The 19348-nt window shown below is 42.8% G+C and overlaps 1 protein-coding gene across 2 annotated transcripts in view; it reads right to left on the reverse strand.

The window, feature by feature from the left end:
* The window catches only part of SLC25A13 (solute carrier family 25 member 13), a 184268-nt gene extending 175027 nt beyond the window's left edge, over positions 1–9241 (reverse strand). For both annotated transcript variants that reach the window (XM_042966782.1, XM_042966774.1), the window contains exon 1: positions 9074–9241. In XM_042966782.1, the coding sequence (XP_042822716.1) occupies positions 9074–9088 (15 nt within the window). In that variant the 5' untranslated portion in view covers positions 9089–9241. The remainder of the gene's footprint in view (positions 1–9073) is intronic.
* Between the last annotated feature and the right edge of the window lie 10107 nt (positions 9242–19348).

Genomic DNA, 19348 nt, shown 5'->3' on the forward strand with positions numbered 1-19348 from the left:
AAGTAATATTCTACTATATACATTTACCTCATCTTCTTTATCCTTTCATCAGTCGATGGACATTTAGGCTCTTTCCATAATATGGCTATTGTTGATAGTGCTGCTATAAACATTGGAGTGCATGTGCCCCTTCAAATCAACATTTTTGTATTCTTCAGATAAATACCTAGCAGTGCAATTGATAGATTGTAGGGTAGTTTACAACCCCTATCAAAATAATACCAGCATTCTTCACAGAACTAGAACAAACAATTCTAAAATTTGTATGGAATCAGAAATATACCAAATAGCCAAAGTAATGTTGAAAAAGAAAACCAAAGCTGGAGGCAACACAATTCCAGACTTCAAGCTATATTACAAAGCTGTAATCATCAAGACAGTATGGTACTGGCACAAAAACAGACACAAAGATCAATGGAACAGAATAGAAAACCCAGAAATGGACCCACAAACATATGGCCAACTAATCTTTGACAAAGCAGGAAAGAATATCCAATGGAAAAAAGACAGTCTCTTCAGCAAATGGTGTTGGGAAAACTGGACAGCGACATGCAGAAGAATGAACCTGGACCACTTTCTTACACCATACACAAAAATAAATTCCAAATGGATGAAAGACCTAAATGTGAGACAGGAAACCATCAAAATCCTTCAAGAGAAATCAGACAGCAACCTCTTTGACCTCAGCCAGAGCAACTTCTTACTCAACACGTCTCCGGAGGCAAGGGAACCAAAAACAAAAATGAACTACTGGGACCTCATCAAGATAAAAAGCCTCCGCACAGCAAAGGAAACAATCAACAAAACCAAAAGGCAACTGACAGAATGGGAGAAGATATTTGCAAATGATATATCGGATAAAGAGTTAGTATCCAAAATCTATAAAGAACCTATCAAACCCAACACCCAAAAAACAAATAATCCAGTAAAGAAACAGGCAATGAACAGATACTTTTCCAAAGAAGACATCCAGATGGCTAACAGACACATGAAAAGATGCTCAACATCACTCATCATCAGGGAATACAAATCAAAACCACAATGAGATACCATCTCACACCTGTCAGAATGGATAACATTGTTGTCAGGCAACAACAAATGTTGGCGGGGATGCAGAGAAAGGGGAACCCTTTTGCACTGCCGGTAGGAATGCAAACTGGTACAGCCACTCTGGAGAACATTATGGAGATTCCTCAAAATATGCTGCAATTCTAACAAGCTCCCAAGTAAACCAATGCTGCGGGTCCATGGACCAAAACTTCTAATAGCCAAGCTCCAGTAGACCACTCAGAGAATTTGGCTAAGCAGCCACAGAGGCTAGCCATTATGGTGAATACTAAAATGGATCACAAGCTTAAGAAAAGCACGCTACGTTTTGTTCAAGCATGTCAAATAATATCTTTGTCCCCCGGTTTTCAGTTAGGTGGAAATGTCCCACAGCCCGCAACAACATCTCTTGACATTCCTTGATAATTCGCAGTGGTTTCACATGTTACATTGCATTTGCTCATCACACACATCACAGATGGTCCCTGTTTTCCACAAGGTGACACTAAGTACCCAGAGAAGGTAGACTTGTCCAAGTTCTCACCATTAGTGGAAGAAGTGGGCATATAGCCACTCCTGCCTGTCTAGCTCCTCACGAAACCAGAGCTACTGATTTAAAAATAAATAAATAAACAAAACAAAACATTCTTGCAGCCTCTTCCCATATAAGAAAGCAGTTCTGAGCTCCTCAACTGCTCAGTCTAGAACTGTGACCAGAATCAGACATATAAAAATCACGTGTCTAACTTGGAGAAACTTCTAAACAGGCACCTGGGGCTACAAGCCTGTTCAAATCAGGCTCATGATGGAGTTCAGGACATATTTCACCACAATGTAGCATTTTGGTATATGGAAAATCTTAAGCTGAAGGAGTCTGAGAAAACAGCAAAAGGAGGAAAGTCACTCTGACCTTCTCCCCACAGCCCTCTTTCCTGAAATCAGTCACAGAATCCCCATGTGAAGGGTACCAGGGTACCCTCCCTGTACTAGGAGGAGAAAAGACATTCTTATCACCAGAGATGGGGAATTGGGGATCCAGAAAGCTGTACATCATTAAACTGTACATCACTAAACATCATTAAACTAACCCTTATCTCCTAGTTACTTCTTCACCATTTACTACTCCTAGCCCAAATGCCTCTGTCTTGTCAATTCTTCACAAATTTGTTTAAAAGGAATAAAAGCTTCCTACTCTGGTCCCTTCTTTGGGTCTTCATTCTCTTGTGAAGCCTCTCACGTATATGTAAAAATTCAATGAAACTTGTATACGTTTCTCCCATCTGTTTCTGTCAGTTTAATCTTCAGATCCAGCCAGGGACCCTAGGAGAGTCCGGGAGAACTTTTCCCTCCCCTACACTTCACAGTTTTCTTACAAATCGTACTGCATAAGTCTGACGCAAAAGACGTTTTACCATAGAACAATAAGTGTATCTTGAAATATCTGACTCTTGTATCAAGTCAACAGTTTTCATGGATAACATGTGGAAACTGTGACTACGTGTGGAAACCAAGACAAAGCTACCAGCCTAATAACAGTCATTAAACAGAGTGGTTTATTTAGGCTAAATTACTAAAAATTTCAACACTGCAAACTTTGCTATGTTGTCAGCACCTCAACTCAAAAGGAACCATCAGGGCCTATTTTCACTCATGCAACTGCACAGCAAATTTCCAAAGGAAATGGTGAGTACGAGTACTCTATCTTATAAACGTTTCTAATCAACAAACCAGACCACCACGCTACAAATAAACCACTGGGAATAATTCTGAGGTAAGAGACCAGAGCCACCATAAATTGGGGCGATTTAACCCAACAAGAAGGTCTGGTTAAACAGGCCATGAAAATAGTGCTTGCTCAGTTGCTGTTAAATACATTTGCTAAGGGAATTGTATCACTGCAGTAAGGGCACATCCTCCTTACTCCCCAGCAAAACCAGCACACGTCTGCAGATTCACACATTCCTCTGTTCCAAGACTCACTCAAAGGCATCCAAGGCATCATGACAGGAAGGATGGGTGCTTATGAAGCAGCAAATGCTGGGCAAGGAGAGTAGGAAGAAACCATGCTCAGTAGGCCTAATCCTCACAGATAGTGGAAAACTCAGGGAGGAATGATTCCATCTGAGAACTCAACAAAAGCAGAGGCTGGACACAGGACAACAGGTCAAAGAAGTAGAAGGAGTCAGAGCCCCTCCACCAATCTTATGAAGAATTCAATATCCAAAAAGAATTGCTCCCTGACTTTCTTACACCATAGCTTGGCTTTGAACCCTTCCCACCCACCCCAGTTCTCTATTTGCTGACCAACATTGGTGAAGGCATGTGGCCTGTGTGCAAAAAGCAAAAGGGTTTATCAGGGGACTTAGTCCAATTACACATTTTTCTGGGACTCCGTTTCTTTACCTAGCAAGAGGGGACAGGACTGGTAGGGAGGAGAGAGGACCACTGTGTTATTTAAACCCATTCCTCACCAGCTCCATCAATTTAAGAAACTCTAAATCCAAACCTCAGCAGAACCACAGAAACTTACCACCATCGTGGTAGCATAAAAACAATTCAAACTTTTTTTCCTTCCTGTCTAGCACAAAAACTGCTCTGCTTTATTATGATGTTGTGATATCACTAAATACCTAGTGGTTTTACCATAAGGGAAAGAAACTTCCCATTTAAAGAATATCTGTGATAAGCCCAAATCTCATTTCATCCTCATTAACAAACGTTTGAATAGGGCATTGTTATAGGATGAGAAATGAGAAAAGCATGGAGCTTAAAAATACAGTCCAAGTCCTTAGTAGTAAACAGTGGATTAAGATTTTTACAAAGGCATATGACAGCATGGATAGTTGCCCAACTCTGTGAATATATGAAAACTACTGAATTGTACACTTTAAATGAGTGAATTGTATGGTACATGAATTCTCAATAAAGCTATTTTTAAAAAAAGGTATATGACAATTCTTGGCCTCAGCAATGTGGTTTGAAAGCCATAGCAAATCAGGGTGTCTGGGTGGCTTAGTCAGTGAAGCGTCCAATTTCGGCTTAGGACACGGCCTGGTTCGTGGGTTCAAGCCCCACGTGGGGCTCTGTGCTGACAGCTCAGAGCCTGGAGCCTGCTTCGGATTCTGTGGCTCCCTCTCTCTCTGCCCCTCCCCCATGCTCACTCGCTCTCTCTCTCAAAAATATATATATATATTTTTTTTTTTTAAAGAAAGCCAGGGGCGCCTGGGTGGCTCAGTCATTTAAACATCGGACTTTGGCTCAGATCATGATCTCATAGCTGGTGAGTTCAAGCCCTGCATCGGGCTCTGTGCTGACAGCTCAGACACTGGAGCCTGCTTTGGATTCTGTGTCTTCCTCTCTCTCTACCCCTCCCCTACTCAAGCTCTGCCTCCCTCTCTCTCTCTTTCTCTCTCTCAAAAATAAATAAACGTTAAAAAAAATTTTTTTTTAAAGAAAGCTATAGCAAATCAACACTGCAATGAAACATACACTGAGTGTCACAGTGTGCTACAAACTACTGGACTAGGAAGACCAGGAAATACATACGTCCATAACTGATAACATGTGAATTTTCACATGCACCTTTGCAAACAGAACTCTTTTTAAGGCCTGGGAGAGGTGGAGACAGGTGAAGAGCAAAGACACTGAAAAAATACTGGCAAGGTTCAAATCCAGGCTGTATCACTTACTTACTATATAACTTTAAGGAAATTACTTAACCTTTCTGGGCCTCAGTTTTCTCACCTATTAAAATAAGGACAAAAATAGCACCCTTCTTGCTATTATGAAAAGTAATTGAGTTATTATTTGTAAAGCACTTGGGAAAGTTCCTGGCACATAGCAGACACTGTGTAAGTGGTTCTTACATAAAAATCTGGCTTACTCTGAAGCACCTAATTTCCCTCCTAAGCCATCTCCCCTCTCTCATGCGCCCTACTCTCTACCCAAACTACCACGCAGGCAGACCCTAGGGAGCACAGGATAAGAGCAGACTCTGGAGCCAGACTGGCTGGACCTGAACTCCAGCTCCTTCACTTCCTAATTATCTGCTCTTCAGCCACTTACATCAACTCTTGGTGTCCAGAGTCATCATCTGTAAATCATGGATGATAGCATGTAACTCATAGGACTGCTACAGGATATAGGTAAGTTACTAACAAGAAGCATTAGACCAAATCTCTTATCTAGTAAGTACTCAGAGAGGGTTCCCTGCTCTTTTATGGATTTCATTACCTGCTATCCTATCCCCTACAAGTAGCAAGTGTTGTCACTTCGGCCTTACACTTGTGGTTTCTTATCACTGGAACGGGTCTTCGCTCTTTCCCCAGCCATTCTTGCTGAAATACCACCACTTTTGAGATGTTTCCTCCTTCCACCCCCACAGAATCCATCTCCTTCCCCAGTGCTTCCATAGCCCCTTTTGTGGCACTAACCACTACTTAGGGCACTTCCATGACAGGATTCAGCCTATAGTATAGTTGTGGTTTTCTAGAAGGCCCAAAAGGAGACCAATTCATTTTCACATCCTCAGTTTAGTCCCATTTGGAACATTAGAAAGAACATAATACACAACTCTGAAGCAGTCAGTGATCAGTGATCATAGCAACAACTCCTCCAAGAATGCAGTATCAATCCTAAGTGTTCTAGTCCTACAGACCAAATTTTCATTATTATTAATGCTTCAATTTGTTCCAAATTTCCTTTAGTTCTAGGCCAAATTATCGGTCCATGTCCAGTTTTATATCTGAACATTTCTCACGCCTGAACTCAAGTAAGCATTCTCTAACTTTTAAGTTTCATCTAGTTTCATTTCATCATTATTAATATACAAATTCAACCAATGACCAAGAGGGAATGTTCGCTACAACCAAATGGGGGCAAAGGGGAAGGGGAGGTTTCCCCTTATTACTACTTTTTAAAAATGCATTTTTTGTGAAGTTGCATGAAATATCATTTAAAAAACTCATTTACATTTTAATACATGCAGGGCAGTGCTTAGAAGGTTTTAAAAGAAATACTGAAAACGACACAAATAGTACAGGCAGACCACTTACCATTTACCATATAGGAAGGGAACCTTAAGAAAGTAGGCAGCAAGAGAATGGAAGTTTTTTGAGTCTGTCTCAAAATAATAAGAGTTTTAGATCAATGTTACCTCATGAAAAAACAAATATCTTTTGCATCATTATGCAGAAGTCTTCATGCAGAAATCAAAATAAAAGCAGACCAAAGACTAGATTCTTGGCCTCTTGGCCTTCCTATGTGAACTATTTAAAGGAAGAGGGACATGAATAATTAGTTACACTTGGGGGGGAGAAAAAAAGAACAAGGAAACTCAGAATAAATGATCAAGAGATCAAGAAACTGCTAGGTGTGGTTAAGTTCATCCAGAAAATATCAGACCTGCTTAATTAAATATTCAAACAATTCTCCACAGTGAGTGCTGAAATTCACCTACAATTGTTGAGTTTCAGATTCTTGGCCCAACCTCTGGGACATTCCATTGGAGTGGGCTCTCTCCTAGGCAAGCTCTTCAAGTTTTAAGAGGGGATGTCAATCCTGCTTGTAAATGAGACTGTTAAACCCATGGCTCTGTGTTCAATGCAGCAACATGGACTAACTGCACGCCAGGAAAAGGCTAACAGCGCAGCCTTTAACTCAGTCCACCCAGCACTGACCTGCAACTGACAGAATCACCTCACAAGGATAGTGCCCAAAGGCCACTAAGTAAGAGGCATTCTTAGACTAAAGTAGACCAGCACAGCTCGTTTTGGGAACTTTTAAGACTACATTTACTGCACTGCCCTGGAGCTACAAGGAGGGACATTATTAAAAATGGCCTTATGGAACCCACAGACATATATTTGTGGTCATGAGCTAGTTCTGAATGCAGTTTGCTCACAGCACATAAAAGGACATGGGGAGAAACTGCCCTCAGTACAAGGAGACTTCTCTCCCAAGTAACTGACTGACCTTGCTGATCATTTCCTCTTTACTCTGGCTGCTAGAAAATGCAGTCTCCTCTAGCAAGTACCTCCTTATTTCCCACTAATTTTAGTCATGGCTGCATCTTCCTTTCCCTTTATCCTGTCTTTTCTTATCTACTCTGACTTGATTTTGATATCTTTTTGGATTGTAAATATATGTATATATAATATGAGCCATCAGAAATCCTGAAAAGAGGCAAGGCTAAATGAATAAATAAACAAACACACAAGTTCCCAAAGAGTAAAAATGAAATGTTTCATCTTCCCCCTCACTACTTGGTTACAATTCAACTGCACTTATTGATATGATGTGATAGCTTAATAAAAATACAACCAAAAAGTTAAATCTGCTTCCATGTCACTTATTTTACTTCATACTAGTTCATGATCCTTTTCTTATACTCAAATTACATGTACATTCATCAGTTTAGTCTCCTCAATTATTTTATCTCCAAATTAAGTATAATTATTTAGTTCACATGCAGATATAAAAAATAATAAGAGCATGGGAATCTATTTTCACCTGTCTCCTGGAAGAAGTCACTTGGAAGGAACGAATTCATATCAGGCCTTGAAATCTTGACTGGATACAAATTTAATGCAAAGAAAAGGTCAAGAGCCATTGAGTTTGAAAGGGTTAATGTAGTTACCAAAAATAAATACCAGTGATCCTCAAAGAATCTACCTAAAATAGTTATATATACCAATATGTTCACACACACACACACACACACACACACACACACACACACACACACAAATACACTCATGCACACACCCAAGAACACACTCCTGAGGATGGAACTCAAGAGTCATTACAGAAAAGAAAAAGGCCACTTAGGCCACATAGTCTAGAAACATGAAGAAGCCTGCAGATTTGGGGAGTCTGGAGAAACTTAAGTCATAGAACAGCATTTAAATATATTTGTCTGCTTACAATTTCCATTGCAAATGTGATTAGTTTGCTTGAATAAATAGGAGTATGATGTGTTGGCCATGTTTTCCTCTTGAGGGTTATCACAGAGTTTTGATTAAGGACAAATGTTTGAAATGTTGGGTATATTTAAGTTCATTGCACTTAAAATGAACTAAGAAGTTGTATAGGCTTGATTAAAGGGCTGCCTTCGTGAACTTAAAATTAAAAGCAATAAATTCCAATGATTCAAGTGATTGGGACTAAGTATGGTATTCTGCCAGAAAAGTTGAAATGGAGTCCAAAGAGACTGAAATGGTGTCCAGGTTTCAAAAAATGGTGAAAAGAGGAAAGGTCAAGCTGTCGGAGCTGCCTTTCCTCCGGGTTAGTGAATGATTCACATTACGCAGAATTCCTTTTAAGTAAAACTTCACAAGAGTTACAGGCTCCCAGGACAATCTGTTTTGTCATTTCTAAAAAGAAGCCTCTCAAATGCTCAGAGGCCGGTACGTAAGTGTTGTCAGATGGGGAGAGGGGGCTGGAAGATGAGAAGGGGGGGCGGGGCGGGGACCCTCTCCATTTTTACCCACACGCGTGCAGGCCAACTATTCCGAACAGTCTCTAAAACGGAAGTCAAGGTGACTTCCCCACCCTCGGGAGGGCGGAGCCTTTGAAACCTAATAGGATCTGGCTTCAGCCCGGGCGGTGCCGCCGGGAAAAAGCCCGAGTCAATAACAACCGGGGTCACAAGCAGGTGTGCTCTGAGGTGGCCGAGGGGACCTGATGACCCCGGGCCCTCCTTCGCCCCGGGCGCACCTGGCTTCTCTAAGCCGACCTTGGCTCAGCCCGCCGAGCGCCAGCCGGGCACCGACTTCCCTCCCGGGCCAAGTGGGAGGGTTCAGCCGACAAAGTTTCTACTGCAAGGTCGGGCCTCCGTCCCCGCATGGGCCACATGTGCTGCCCGGGAGAAGCGGTCACCTCCCTCCTCCGCTGCTGCAAGGTGGAACAGCTGCCCCGGGCCCCTCTCTATTTGCTTTCCCCGTTGCACCAAGGCGGCACGTGAACGCCCGAGCCCTCGGGCCCCGGCCGGCCGGCACGCTCCCCGGGGCAACGGGCCTACGCTTACCTTGGCGGCCGCCATGCTTCGCCCCGGGTGCGGGTCCGGGCGCCTGCAGGACCCTCTCGGTGGCTGGATCTCACTGTGGGCCCCGGCGGCTCACTTCCCGTCCCGGCGGCAGCAGGGATGGCGATACAGCCCGGCAGCGTGCGCGCCCGGCCTGCCTCCCCACGCCCTCCCGCCGGCGCGGGTCAGACGGGCGCCGCCAGCCCATTGGCTGCGCCCGGCCCAAGCCGCCCGGGCGCGCGTGATCCTACGGCCTCTGCCCTGAGGCCGGGGCGGGCTCGGGTCCGGGGGCGGTGGACCGGCCGCGCGCACGTGACGCCGGCTGCGCTGTCCAGCGGCGAGGGCCGTGGGGCAGTGGTGGGGTGCGATCCGCCCTCCTAGGGGTAGTTGGCCTTGCGAGGGAAGCTGCCGGATTCCGCCATTCCAGGCCCTTGAGACCCGCAAGGAGGGGCACGCACCCGGGTGGGAAGTCCCCTTGGGTCACTGTTCAGCCAGATTTCCTCGTAGGTTCCCTTTTGAAGGGACTCCACTCTGTATTATGCTATAATGCATCCAAAAGCACTGGCCAGTCAGTGGGAAGATAGGAAAGTAGTATCACTAGCAAATCTACTTTTAGGCCAAATCTGTAAACTCTTAAGTACCAAATGGGTATGTATAATGCAGAACATATATTTGTGAGGCTATTTGATTTCAGCGCTGCCTATTAAGATCATAAAGGTCAAAAGATCCCCCCGCCCCCGACCAGATAGGCCCTGCTAAAATAGGTCAAAATTATAATGGAAAAATTAAATGTATAACCTCCAGAGATCTTAGCTTTCTTCATCAAAATTCCGTTCATTTATCTCTGCCATCAAAATTTATAATTAAGGCAATGGTGGTCAGGGAAAAGTGCTTTAAATATTTTGTTAATTACGGATATAACTTTTCAACAAAAGTGTTTATTACATAATTATGTTAATTAATCAACACTGATTGAGGGCCTACAGTGTGCTAGGTGCTGGAAACACCTAAATGACTTGAGATGGACTCAGCCCTTAAAGAGTTTAAGGGCTAGTGAGGAGGCAGACACATAGATAGTTAACTTCCATGTAAATAACCTGTTAAGGCAACAACCTGTTCCCAGGACACTGTAGGGACATTGAGGACTCTGGAAGTCCCTTAGGGGAGATGGTGCCTAAGCTGAATGTAGGAAAGTGGCTGTGTCTTGGGCCAATGAAGTGGAAGGCAAAGATTTCCCAGCCAGAGAAAATAAGGAGAGGCAGGAGGCCCAGAAATTGCTGGGGAACCACAGCAAGTTATGAAAGTCGTTGATCATGAAAGGTGACATGAGCTGTGGAACTGGTGGATGAAGAGTCTGGATGGACAGCTAGGGACCATGTCATGAAGGTGTTGGGTGCCATGCTGAAGGGTAGGCACCTTGACCAAAAGGCTTTTAGACAGGAAGAAGCATGGTAAGGTTTACAATATAGATGGATCACTCTGCTTGCAGTGTGGAAGATGAGGCAAGACTGAACTATTGGGACATTCTGACAAGACAGGCTGAGGGCCTGAAACCAGAGATGGGATAGGGCTAAAAGAATACAGAGGAGATAAAATTAGTCACCACTGCTGAATAATTATATGTGGGGGTAAGAGAAAGAAAGGGAGTCACCCTGCCTTGCACATACATCCCTGGTATGGATGTTGGAAAGACACCACAGATCAGTAATAGAAGATCAGTTATACAAGTGTGTGTCTGTAAGAGGATGTACAATATACAAATTATGTTGTAAAAGCCAGAGAAAGAAGCATTTTAAAAAGGAGCAATTGATTAACATACTCTTAAGAGATCTAACAAAGCCCCCCAAAACTTGAGCATGTTCATAGGTGGAGGAGAAAAACCACGCAAAGAGTGAAAGAATAAAGACAAAAGCAAAAACAAGAGATTTGACAGAGAAAAGAATGACAGGGGATGAACCTAAAGCTCACGTGGAGAGGTGGCTCCAGCTGCTGTAAAAGAATTTAAAAGTTACAGAGAAAACGCAACCTCATGTAACAGAAAGCACACCGTTCCGTGCACGTTTGTTTTTAAGGGCATCACTGAAGCTCTCCTCTTATAATGTAGATGAACTTTAAAAAATTTACGTGTGGTTTAAATCTGTCTTAACCAATATCAAGTGTATGGTTCAGTCATGTTAAGCACACTCACATTGTTGTGCAATCAATTTCCAGAACTCTTTCCATCTTGCAAAACTAAAACTCTTTGCTTTATATTAAACAACCACTCCCAGGCCCCCTCCCTCACAGCCCCCCGCAACCACCATTCTGTCTCTATAAATTTGACTACTCTAGGTTCCTCATAAAAGTGGAATCACACAGTATTTGTCTTTTTGTGACCAGCTTATTTCAATGAGCATAATGTCTGCAAGTTTTCATCCATCTGGCAGCATGGGCCAGAGTTTTAAGACTTTTTAAGACTGAGTAATCATTCCTTAACTTTTAAAGAAAAAGAATCAAGAATCTGTTCGATTTTCTCAAGAAGTCTCGAAGAATTTAAGAAATCATAGTAATGACCAAAAAAAATCACTTACAATCCTACCCCCAGAGTTAGCCACTGGTAACATTTTACCGTATTTTCTTCAAGTCTTGATATCTCTGTGTGTTTATGCAGAGAGAAAGAGAGAGATCTATTTTTTTAATTTTATTAAGTTTTTTATTTTAATTCCAGTATGTTAACATATGGCATTATATTAGTTTCAGGTGTACAATATAGTGATTCAACAAATCTATACATTACTCAGTGCTCATCATGGTAAGTTTTCAGAGAGAGTTGCATTTTTAAATTTAAATAGAAGGAATCATACTCTGTGTATAAGTTTCCTATGGCTGCTCTAACAAAGCCACCACATACTTGTATTCTCTTACAATTACATAAATGTATTCTCTTACAATTCTGGAGGCCAGAATTTCAAAATGAGCTGTAAGGGGCTAAAATCAATGTGTCAGTAGGGCTGTGCTCTCTCCAGAAGATTTAGGGGAGAATCTGTTTTTTACCTTTTCCAGGGGCTCATGACCCCTTTCCTGATCTTCAAAGCTAACATATATAGTATCTTCTGTCTCTGACTCTGCTTCCCTCACATGGTGTCTTCTGTCTGAGATCTCCTCTGCTTCCCCCTTATAAGGACACTAACCGTGACATTTAGAGCAAACCCAGATATCCAGAATAATCTGTCCATCTTTAGATCTTTAATCATATCTGCAAAGTCTCCACCATATAAGGTAACATTCATAGGCTCTAGAGTTTAGGATGTGGACATCTTTTTGGGGGTGGGGAGCCGTTAGTCCACCTACCAAGCCTACCACACTGTGGATGCAGGTATATCCACATATGGAACAAAGTGTACTTCAACTGAGTCAGACTCAGTTATTAAGCTTCTTCCTTCATTCTGGAATTATCCAAAATATGAAATTTTTAAGAAGTTTAGCCGTCACAAGCCCTGAAATGGGAAAGATGCTCCTTGATTTCCACATAACCTTTAAACATTAGCATGATGTGAAACATTATCCAGGAAGATAAAGTCGCCTGGGCACCTGCCACTTTGCCTCCTACCACTCATCATGTCCTGACAGGCTGAGGAGCACTCTGGTAAACGACATGTCTCATACTCACCCCTTCTTTCTGCCCCCAGACTATCCTCTTTCCTACAATTTAAAAGTAGCTGACACTAAATTTTGACCAAAAATTATGGGTTGGAAGTTCAGTTGTGTCCCCCCCAAAGTCCAAATCCCTTTTACCTCAGAATGTGCCTCATTTGGAAATTGAAGATGTAATCAGTTAAGATGAGGTCATACCAGAGTAGGGTGGGCCCTTAATCCACTATGACTGGTGTTCTTATAAGAAGCCACAGAGGGGCGCCTGGGTGGCTCAGTTGGTTAAGCAGCTGACTTCAGCTCAGGTCATGATCTCGCGGTCTGTGAGTTCGAGCCCCGCGTCGGGCTCTGTGCTGACCACTCAGAGCCTGGAGCCTGTTTCAGATTCTGTGTCTCCCTCTCTCTCTGACCCTCCCCCTTCATGCTCTGTCTCTCTCTGTCTCAAAAATAAACGTTAAAAAAAGAAGCCACAGAGACACACTGGGAGAAGGCCAGATGATAAAAAACAAAACAAACAAACAAACAAAAACAAAAATTAGTGTTACGGGGCTATAAGCCAAGGAATGCCAACAATCAACAGCCAGCATCAGGAACCATGAAGAAGAAAGACAGGATTTTACCTAGAGTCTCACAGGGAGCATAGCTCTACCTGATTGATAATCACCTCGCCTGAGGACTTGTGGCCTCCAGAACTATGAGACAGTAAATTTCTGTTGTTTGAAGCTGCCCTGTGTGCGGTACTTTGTTGCAACAAAGAAACCAATACAGGTCCCAAAGCCATCAGTCTTGAAGCACCAGATGCCAACCTGGCCGGCCGGGAAATCAGCCAGTCTAAATCATGAGGGACGCTCATGGGCTATGAAGGCACACGGCCTGAGCATGAGCTCAAACCCCAGGAATTCAGAAGAGTGAACAGTGTGTCCTGCTCTGAGCTTTCACCTTTCCCAGGGCAGCCACACTTTGTAGGTGCCCTTTGACCATGCTCTTTTCCTCAGCTCCCTGAAAAACAAACAAGCAAACAAGAGGCCACTCTTGTGGCCACTACCACCACCAGATTACAGCATGCTGGAAAGGGTACTCCAGCAAAACACATCATCTACCGGAAATTTGACCATGTACTACAAACTGCAGTATGATCCTTTGTATGGATTGCGTTTTGCAAAGGTAATGCCAGGCTGGTAAAGGACATGTGTGACAGAGCAAAAGGAGCACCATGACATAACTAAATGAAGAGCTCCCAAGTTCTGACTTTGCACAGGCTCCAGGACCTTCTGTGTCGGTCCTTTGTTTTTGGAATCCTGCCACGTGTCAGATCAAGCATGATGAGCCTTCCCCGAGAGTGGGCTAAAGGTAGGTCAGAAATGAATATGACCTAGCTTCTTAGTAAATCCAACAGAGAAAGCTATGTCAACATTTTTTTAGTTAAAAGGAAAGAAGGGGAGGGAGGAAGTAGTCAGGATAAGGAAACAAGACATCTTGAGAAAAGTGTGATTGAAAACAAATCCCCAAAACTTTGAGATATGCTCTGAAAGCAAGGCCTTGAACAGCTACTTTCTGGGAGCAGAACAGGTATACACAAGCATGTGAACACTTGCCCTCATGGGTAGACCTTCAGTTTCACCAAATGCAAGATGTGAGTATCAAAAGTTACCCAAAAATGGAAATAGGGGCCATAACAGCAACCAGGCTTCTGCTGGGGAAAAGGAATCACAATTACTAAATTTACACAGAATTCATCCTAATGGTCAAGGGCCAAATACTGCAATTCAGGCATAAATGATTAGATTCCCAAGCACTGAAGTTATACACTTGGCAGGAGGCATAGGAAACCTCTAAAGTCTTCTACAGCAGCTACAAATTTGGGGATGAATTTAAATTTCTAGTTTCAAGTCCCCAGGGTACAGTGTTGACTGGTGAGAGTATCTAAATAAGATATTGGGACAACAGATGGCACATAGTACCCCAAAAAGTTCTGAGTTATGTGATTGCTGTCTATCTCAAGAGCATAAAGGACTCTTGAGTGAAATGGAATAGATAGCTGATGCTGACCAGTATTCATGGGACTATATACATTATACTTCCATGGGGTGAGCGTTGATCATTACAGCCCCTGCCAGCGTGGTCTTATATTCTAGTGTTAAATCATTTCTCTGTCCTACATTATAAGGACTTGACCTGTGCACAGAAACAAAGGTGAAGAAGACACAGTCTTGACCCTCGGAGAATTCACAGATCTACCATTCAGGTCTTTGTCGAATGTCATATCAGAGAAATCTCTTGCTCCCACTCCATTCACCTCCTGCTTAGGTTTTCATTCTATCCCTTATCATCACCTGGCATACATTTATTTAGGTATTTGTTGTCTCCCTCCCCCCACTGGAATGAAAGCAGAGATTGTATCTCTGTTGGCTCATTGCCGCATGCCCAGTGTCTGCAACACTATCTGGTATGTACAAGGCACTCAGTAAAAATCTGTTTAATGTATGCTTTGAAAACATGAAGTCCTACACCTAGAGCACCAATACCTCTAAGGATTGAGGAAGATCACCCGACAAGGGCCAATGAGTAGAAGTTTAAATTAAGGACACCATGGTGACCTGGCTTCATCCACAATTTCAAAGCATGTTCGAAATTTCCTATGTGAAGGTGTTAGACCAGACCATTTGCTTGTCCCAGTACCTTATTCCAGCACCATTCACTAATATCTTATACAACACTGACAAAATAAGTAGGTAAATAAGAAATAGTAGGAATATTTTGAAGATCATCTAATGGTATGAGTGCAACAGATGTCCAAACCATGCTGAAGTAAGGGTCATGCCTTGTAACCTGCTGTGTTGTACAGACCATGCTCAGAACCCTTGTGTATCGACTTCCTACTGCCATTGGAACAAGTTACCACAGATTTAGTGTTGCAAACAACATAAATTTATTATCTTACACTTTAGAAGTTCCAAATGGGTCAAATCAAGATATTGGCAGGGCTGTGTTACTCTCTGTCTGGAGGCTGTAGGAGAGAATCCATTTATTCCTTGCTCGTTCAGCTTCTAGAGGTTACCTACACTCCTTGGCTCATGGTCCTCCTTCTCCATCTTCAATGCCAGCAACAGTGGGTCCAGTTCTTCTCATACCACATCAATCTGATCGCTTCTTCTGCCTTGCTCTTCTGTATTTAAGGACCCTTGTGATTGCATCAGGCTTACCCACATAATCCAGGATAACCTTCCAATATTAAGGTCAATTGATCAGTGTGTTAGTTTTCTAGGGCTTACCATAACAAAGTGCCACAGACTAGGTAACTTACACAATAGAAACTTATTTTCTCATGATTCTGGGGGTTAAAAGTCTGTCTGTGAACAATGTGTCAGCAAACTTAGTTTCTTCAGCAGGGTTAGTAAATCTCTCCCTTTGGTTTATGGACAACTGTCTTCTGCCTGTGTCTTCACATGGTCTTCCCTGTGTACATACCTGTGTCCTAATCTTTCCTTCTTATAAAGATGCCAGCCATATTGGATTAAGGCCCATCCTAAGGATCTCATTTTAATTAAATACCCTATATCCAAATACAGGTACATTTCTTAGGTACTGGGAGTTAGGATTTCTATATATAAATTTTGAGGAGTATACAATTCAGCTCACACTGATTAGCAACTTTAATTCCACCTCGGACCTCAATTCTCTTTTGCCATATAATGTAATGTAACATATTTCAGAGGTTCTGGGGATCAGGACATGAACATCTTTGGGAAGCCATTATTCTGCCTAACACACCTGGTTCTGAAGATGGTATCACTGGTGTAGCAAATCTTAGAGAAGTCATAGTTCTTAGAGTAGAATATTTAATATGTTTAACCATAGTTCCATAAGATCCCAGTAATTACTCACAGGACTTATGCCAAGTCTTTGAAGAGACTGAGCTCTGTTTCTATGGCCTGGAACCAGAATACCCCAAATCTTTCACCAGGTCCAAGTCTGTGCTTATGAATCTGGCTGAGATCCCCTGAGCCCAGCAGGCTACTCAAAGCAGTGGCAAATCACGCTTAGGCTACTTTGGGCCCTCAGTGCACTCAGGAGGGGTGTATCAGAACAGTCAAGTGTTTCAGCCGGCCAGTGTCAGATCAGCAGAAAGGAGCAGAAGCCAGTAATATGCACAGGGAGCTCTCCAGCCCTGGCCATTTGTAGTATGGAACATTTCTTTTAGTGTAGCCATTTCTTTGGCAATAATTCTTAAAACTCTTCATCAAGAGCTCTATAATTCTTTAAGAAAATAGATACTTGGGGGGCACCTGGGTGGCTCAGTCAGTTGGACATCTGACTTCAGGTCAGATCATGATCTCACAGTTCAGGGGTTTCAGCCCTGTGTTAGGCTCTGTGCTGACAGCTCAGAGCCTGGAGACTGCTTCAGATTCTGTGGCTCCCTCCCTCTCTCCCCCTCCGCTGCTTACTCTCTCTCTCTCTCTCTCTCTCTCTCTCAAAAATAAATAAACATAAAAAATTAAAAAAGAAGAAGAAAATACTCAGTAAAACAATCTTACCAAAACTGGTTTAAGGAGACCTATATTTTTATAAACTGCAGACACCACCAACAACAACAACAGCAATGAACTCTATTCAGGTATTATTTATCTCTTTTGCACTCTTCTTTATAGCTAATCAAGATGTAGAAAAAATGAGAACTAGTTGGGCCATGTATATTCTACCACTAGCTCTTATTATTATATTCTCATCTGTCTATTTGTTTAACTAGCTTCAGATAGCATGGTGAGTTAAAAATCAGACCTTTATTTGAGTCCCAGCTCTGCCACTTTTGGCTGTGCAACCTTTGGTCAGTAGTAAACCTCTCTGAGCCTCAGTCTCCTGATCTGTAAATGAAATTTTTAAAAATACCCATTTTGCAAGGTTGCTATGCTATTGAACTGAATGTATAAATCATCTGGCATGTAAAAATATGTTATAAATAATAGTCACACTAGAATGAAAGGGTCAGAGCAGCTGTCCTCCTTGACTCCTTGCTGTTCTGATGTTCTCTGATTCTATTCTAGCATTACTGCTTCCAGTATTCTGTTACGCGGATGAAGACTGTTTCTTCCTAGGCTCACTGTTCCAGAATCTTTCATTCCATTTAGAAGTATTGGAAAATCTACTTTGGAAGCTGAAAATTGAAACAGCAATGAGGCAGAGAACAGGAGAGCACTTGAGTATTTATGAACAACCTATTAACGTTAGCCCTAGGTTCCCAATTTAAGGATATTGGACCAGATGGTCCATGTCCGAACTTGTTTGTCAGTTGGATACAATCACTATTTCAGCCTCAGGGCCACAGCCTCTACAGTGCTTTAGCTTACCTCCTGCTGTCACTGCTGGAGTCCATTAGGGATCTGCTGCTGGAAAGAGAGGCCAGCGCATTCACCCTCCAAGGACTCTTGTAGGTGGTGGAGCTCATTCTCTTAAGGTCGTAATGCAGCCAAGATCTTTAAATATCAACAGTTAAAATTAAGAAGAAACTCACCAGATACCAAAAGGGGCAGGAGAATTCAAACTCTTACTGAAATGTCTAGCTTTTCACCATGAGACTCCACGTAATGTGGCTCCTCCTGCCTCTCAGGCTGTCTCACGCCTTACTTCCTGACTGCCTCCAGTTCCTCTACGGGCAGAGCTTTCCCGGCCCAGGGCCTCTGCACCGACCGTTTGGCCTGCTGGGAACACCACAGTCCCACTCCCTTATCCTCTTCTTCATCCTCAGGTCCTCAGGGGTGCCTTCTCTGACCTCCTTTCTAAAGAAGGAACTCCTGTTACCCTCTATGTGTGCATCCCGTTTCTGGCCTTTTTAGCACTCTGTGACAGTGAGTTAATCGCTTGTGTTTGTTTGCTTGTCCGTTTTCTAGGCTTTGGTGTGAAAAGTTACTTGGGACAAAAAGATTGGAGCTAGACAGAGATCAGACTAATGGGCTCTAATTCTAGGGTAGATCGTGGACCTTTCTCCTGGTAAATGACCTGATTCAATAACTTGATCAACATCACCAAAAGTAAATAACTTGAGACTTCATGTGATGGACCGAGAGGGGACCTGGATTTTAGTTCCAATCCAAGTCTGCCACTAAGTGGCTTTATCACTGTGTGCAAATCACTTCTCCCCCTCCAGGACTCAGTATTTTTACCGATGAAATGAATGTGCTTAATTTTGAAGATGCTCGATACCTTTCTTCTCCCGATTCATTTAAACAGAAAGCCAGTCTGCCAACCTCAGACATAGGTGGAATAGGAAGCCATACTTTAGTGAGAGTGGGATGGGATGGGATGTATCAAGGACAGTGATGGCCTCTGTTCTTTAATAAGGGAACAGATCTCTATTGATCTAGTCACACACTCTGGCAAGATTCATAGATTGGATAGGTGACTGCCTACTTCATAAGGCAGAACCACCAAAGGTACATGATCTCCTGTCACAAACTATGACAGGTATTTCCTCCAAAGCCCCTGGTTAATGTAGACAGCTGTCCCAGTAGAGCCAGCCAAAGAGCCATTTACACGTTTGGAAGGCCCAGGCTAATGGGACACAGAACAGAAGTTGTTGGGGGAAAGATCCCTCCAGAGTTTTGCTGCCCAATGCTGTAACACAAGTTGCATGTGGCTACTGAGCACTTGACA

This window comes from Panthera tigris, chromosome A2 (assembly GCF_018350195.1).
Source record: "Panthera tigris isolate Pti1 chromosome A2, P.tigris_Pti1_mat1.1, whole genome shotgun sequence".
Lineage (NCBI taxonomy): Eukaryota > Metazoa > Chordata > Mammalia > Carnivora > Felidae > Panthera > Panthera tigris.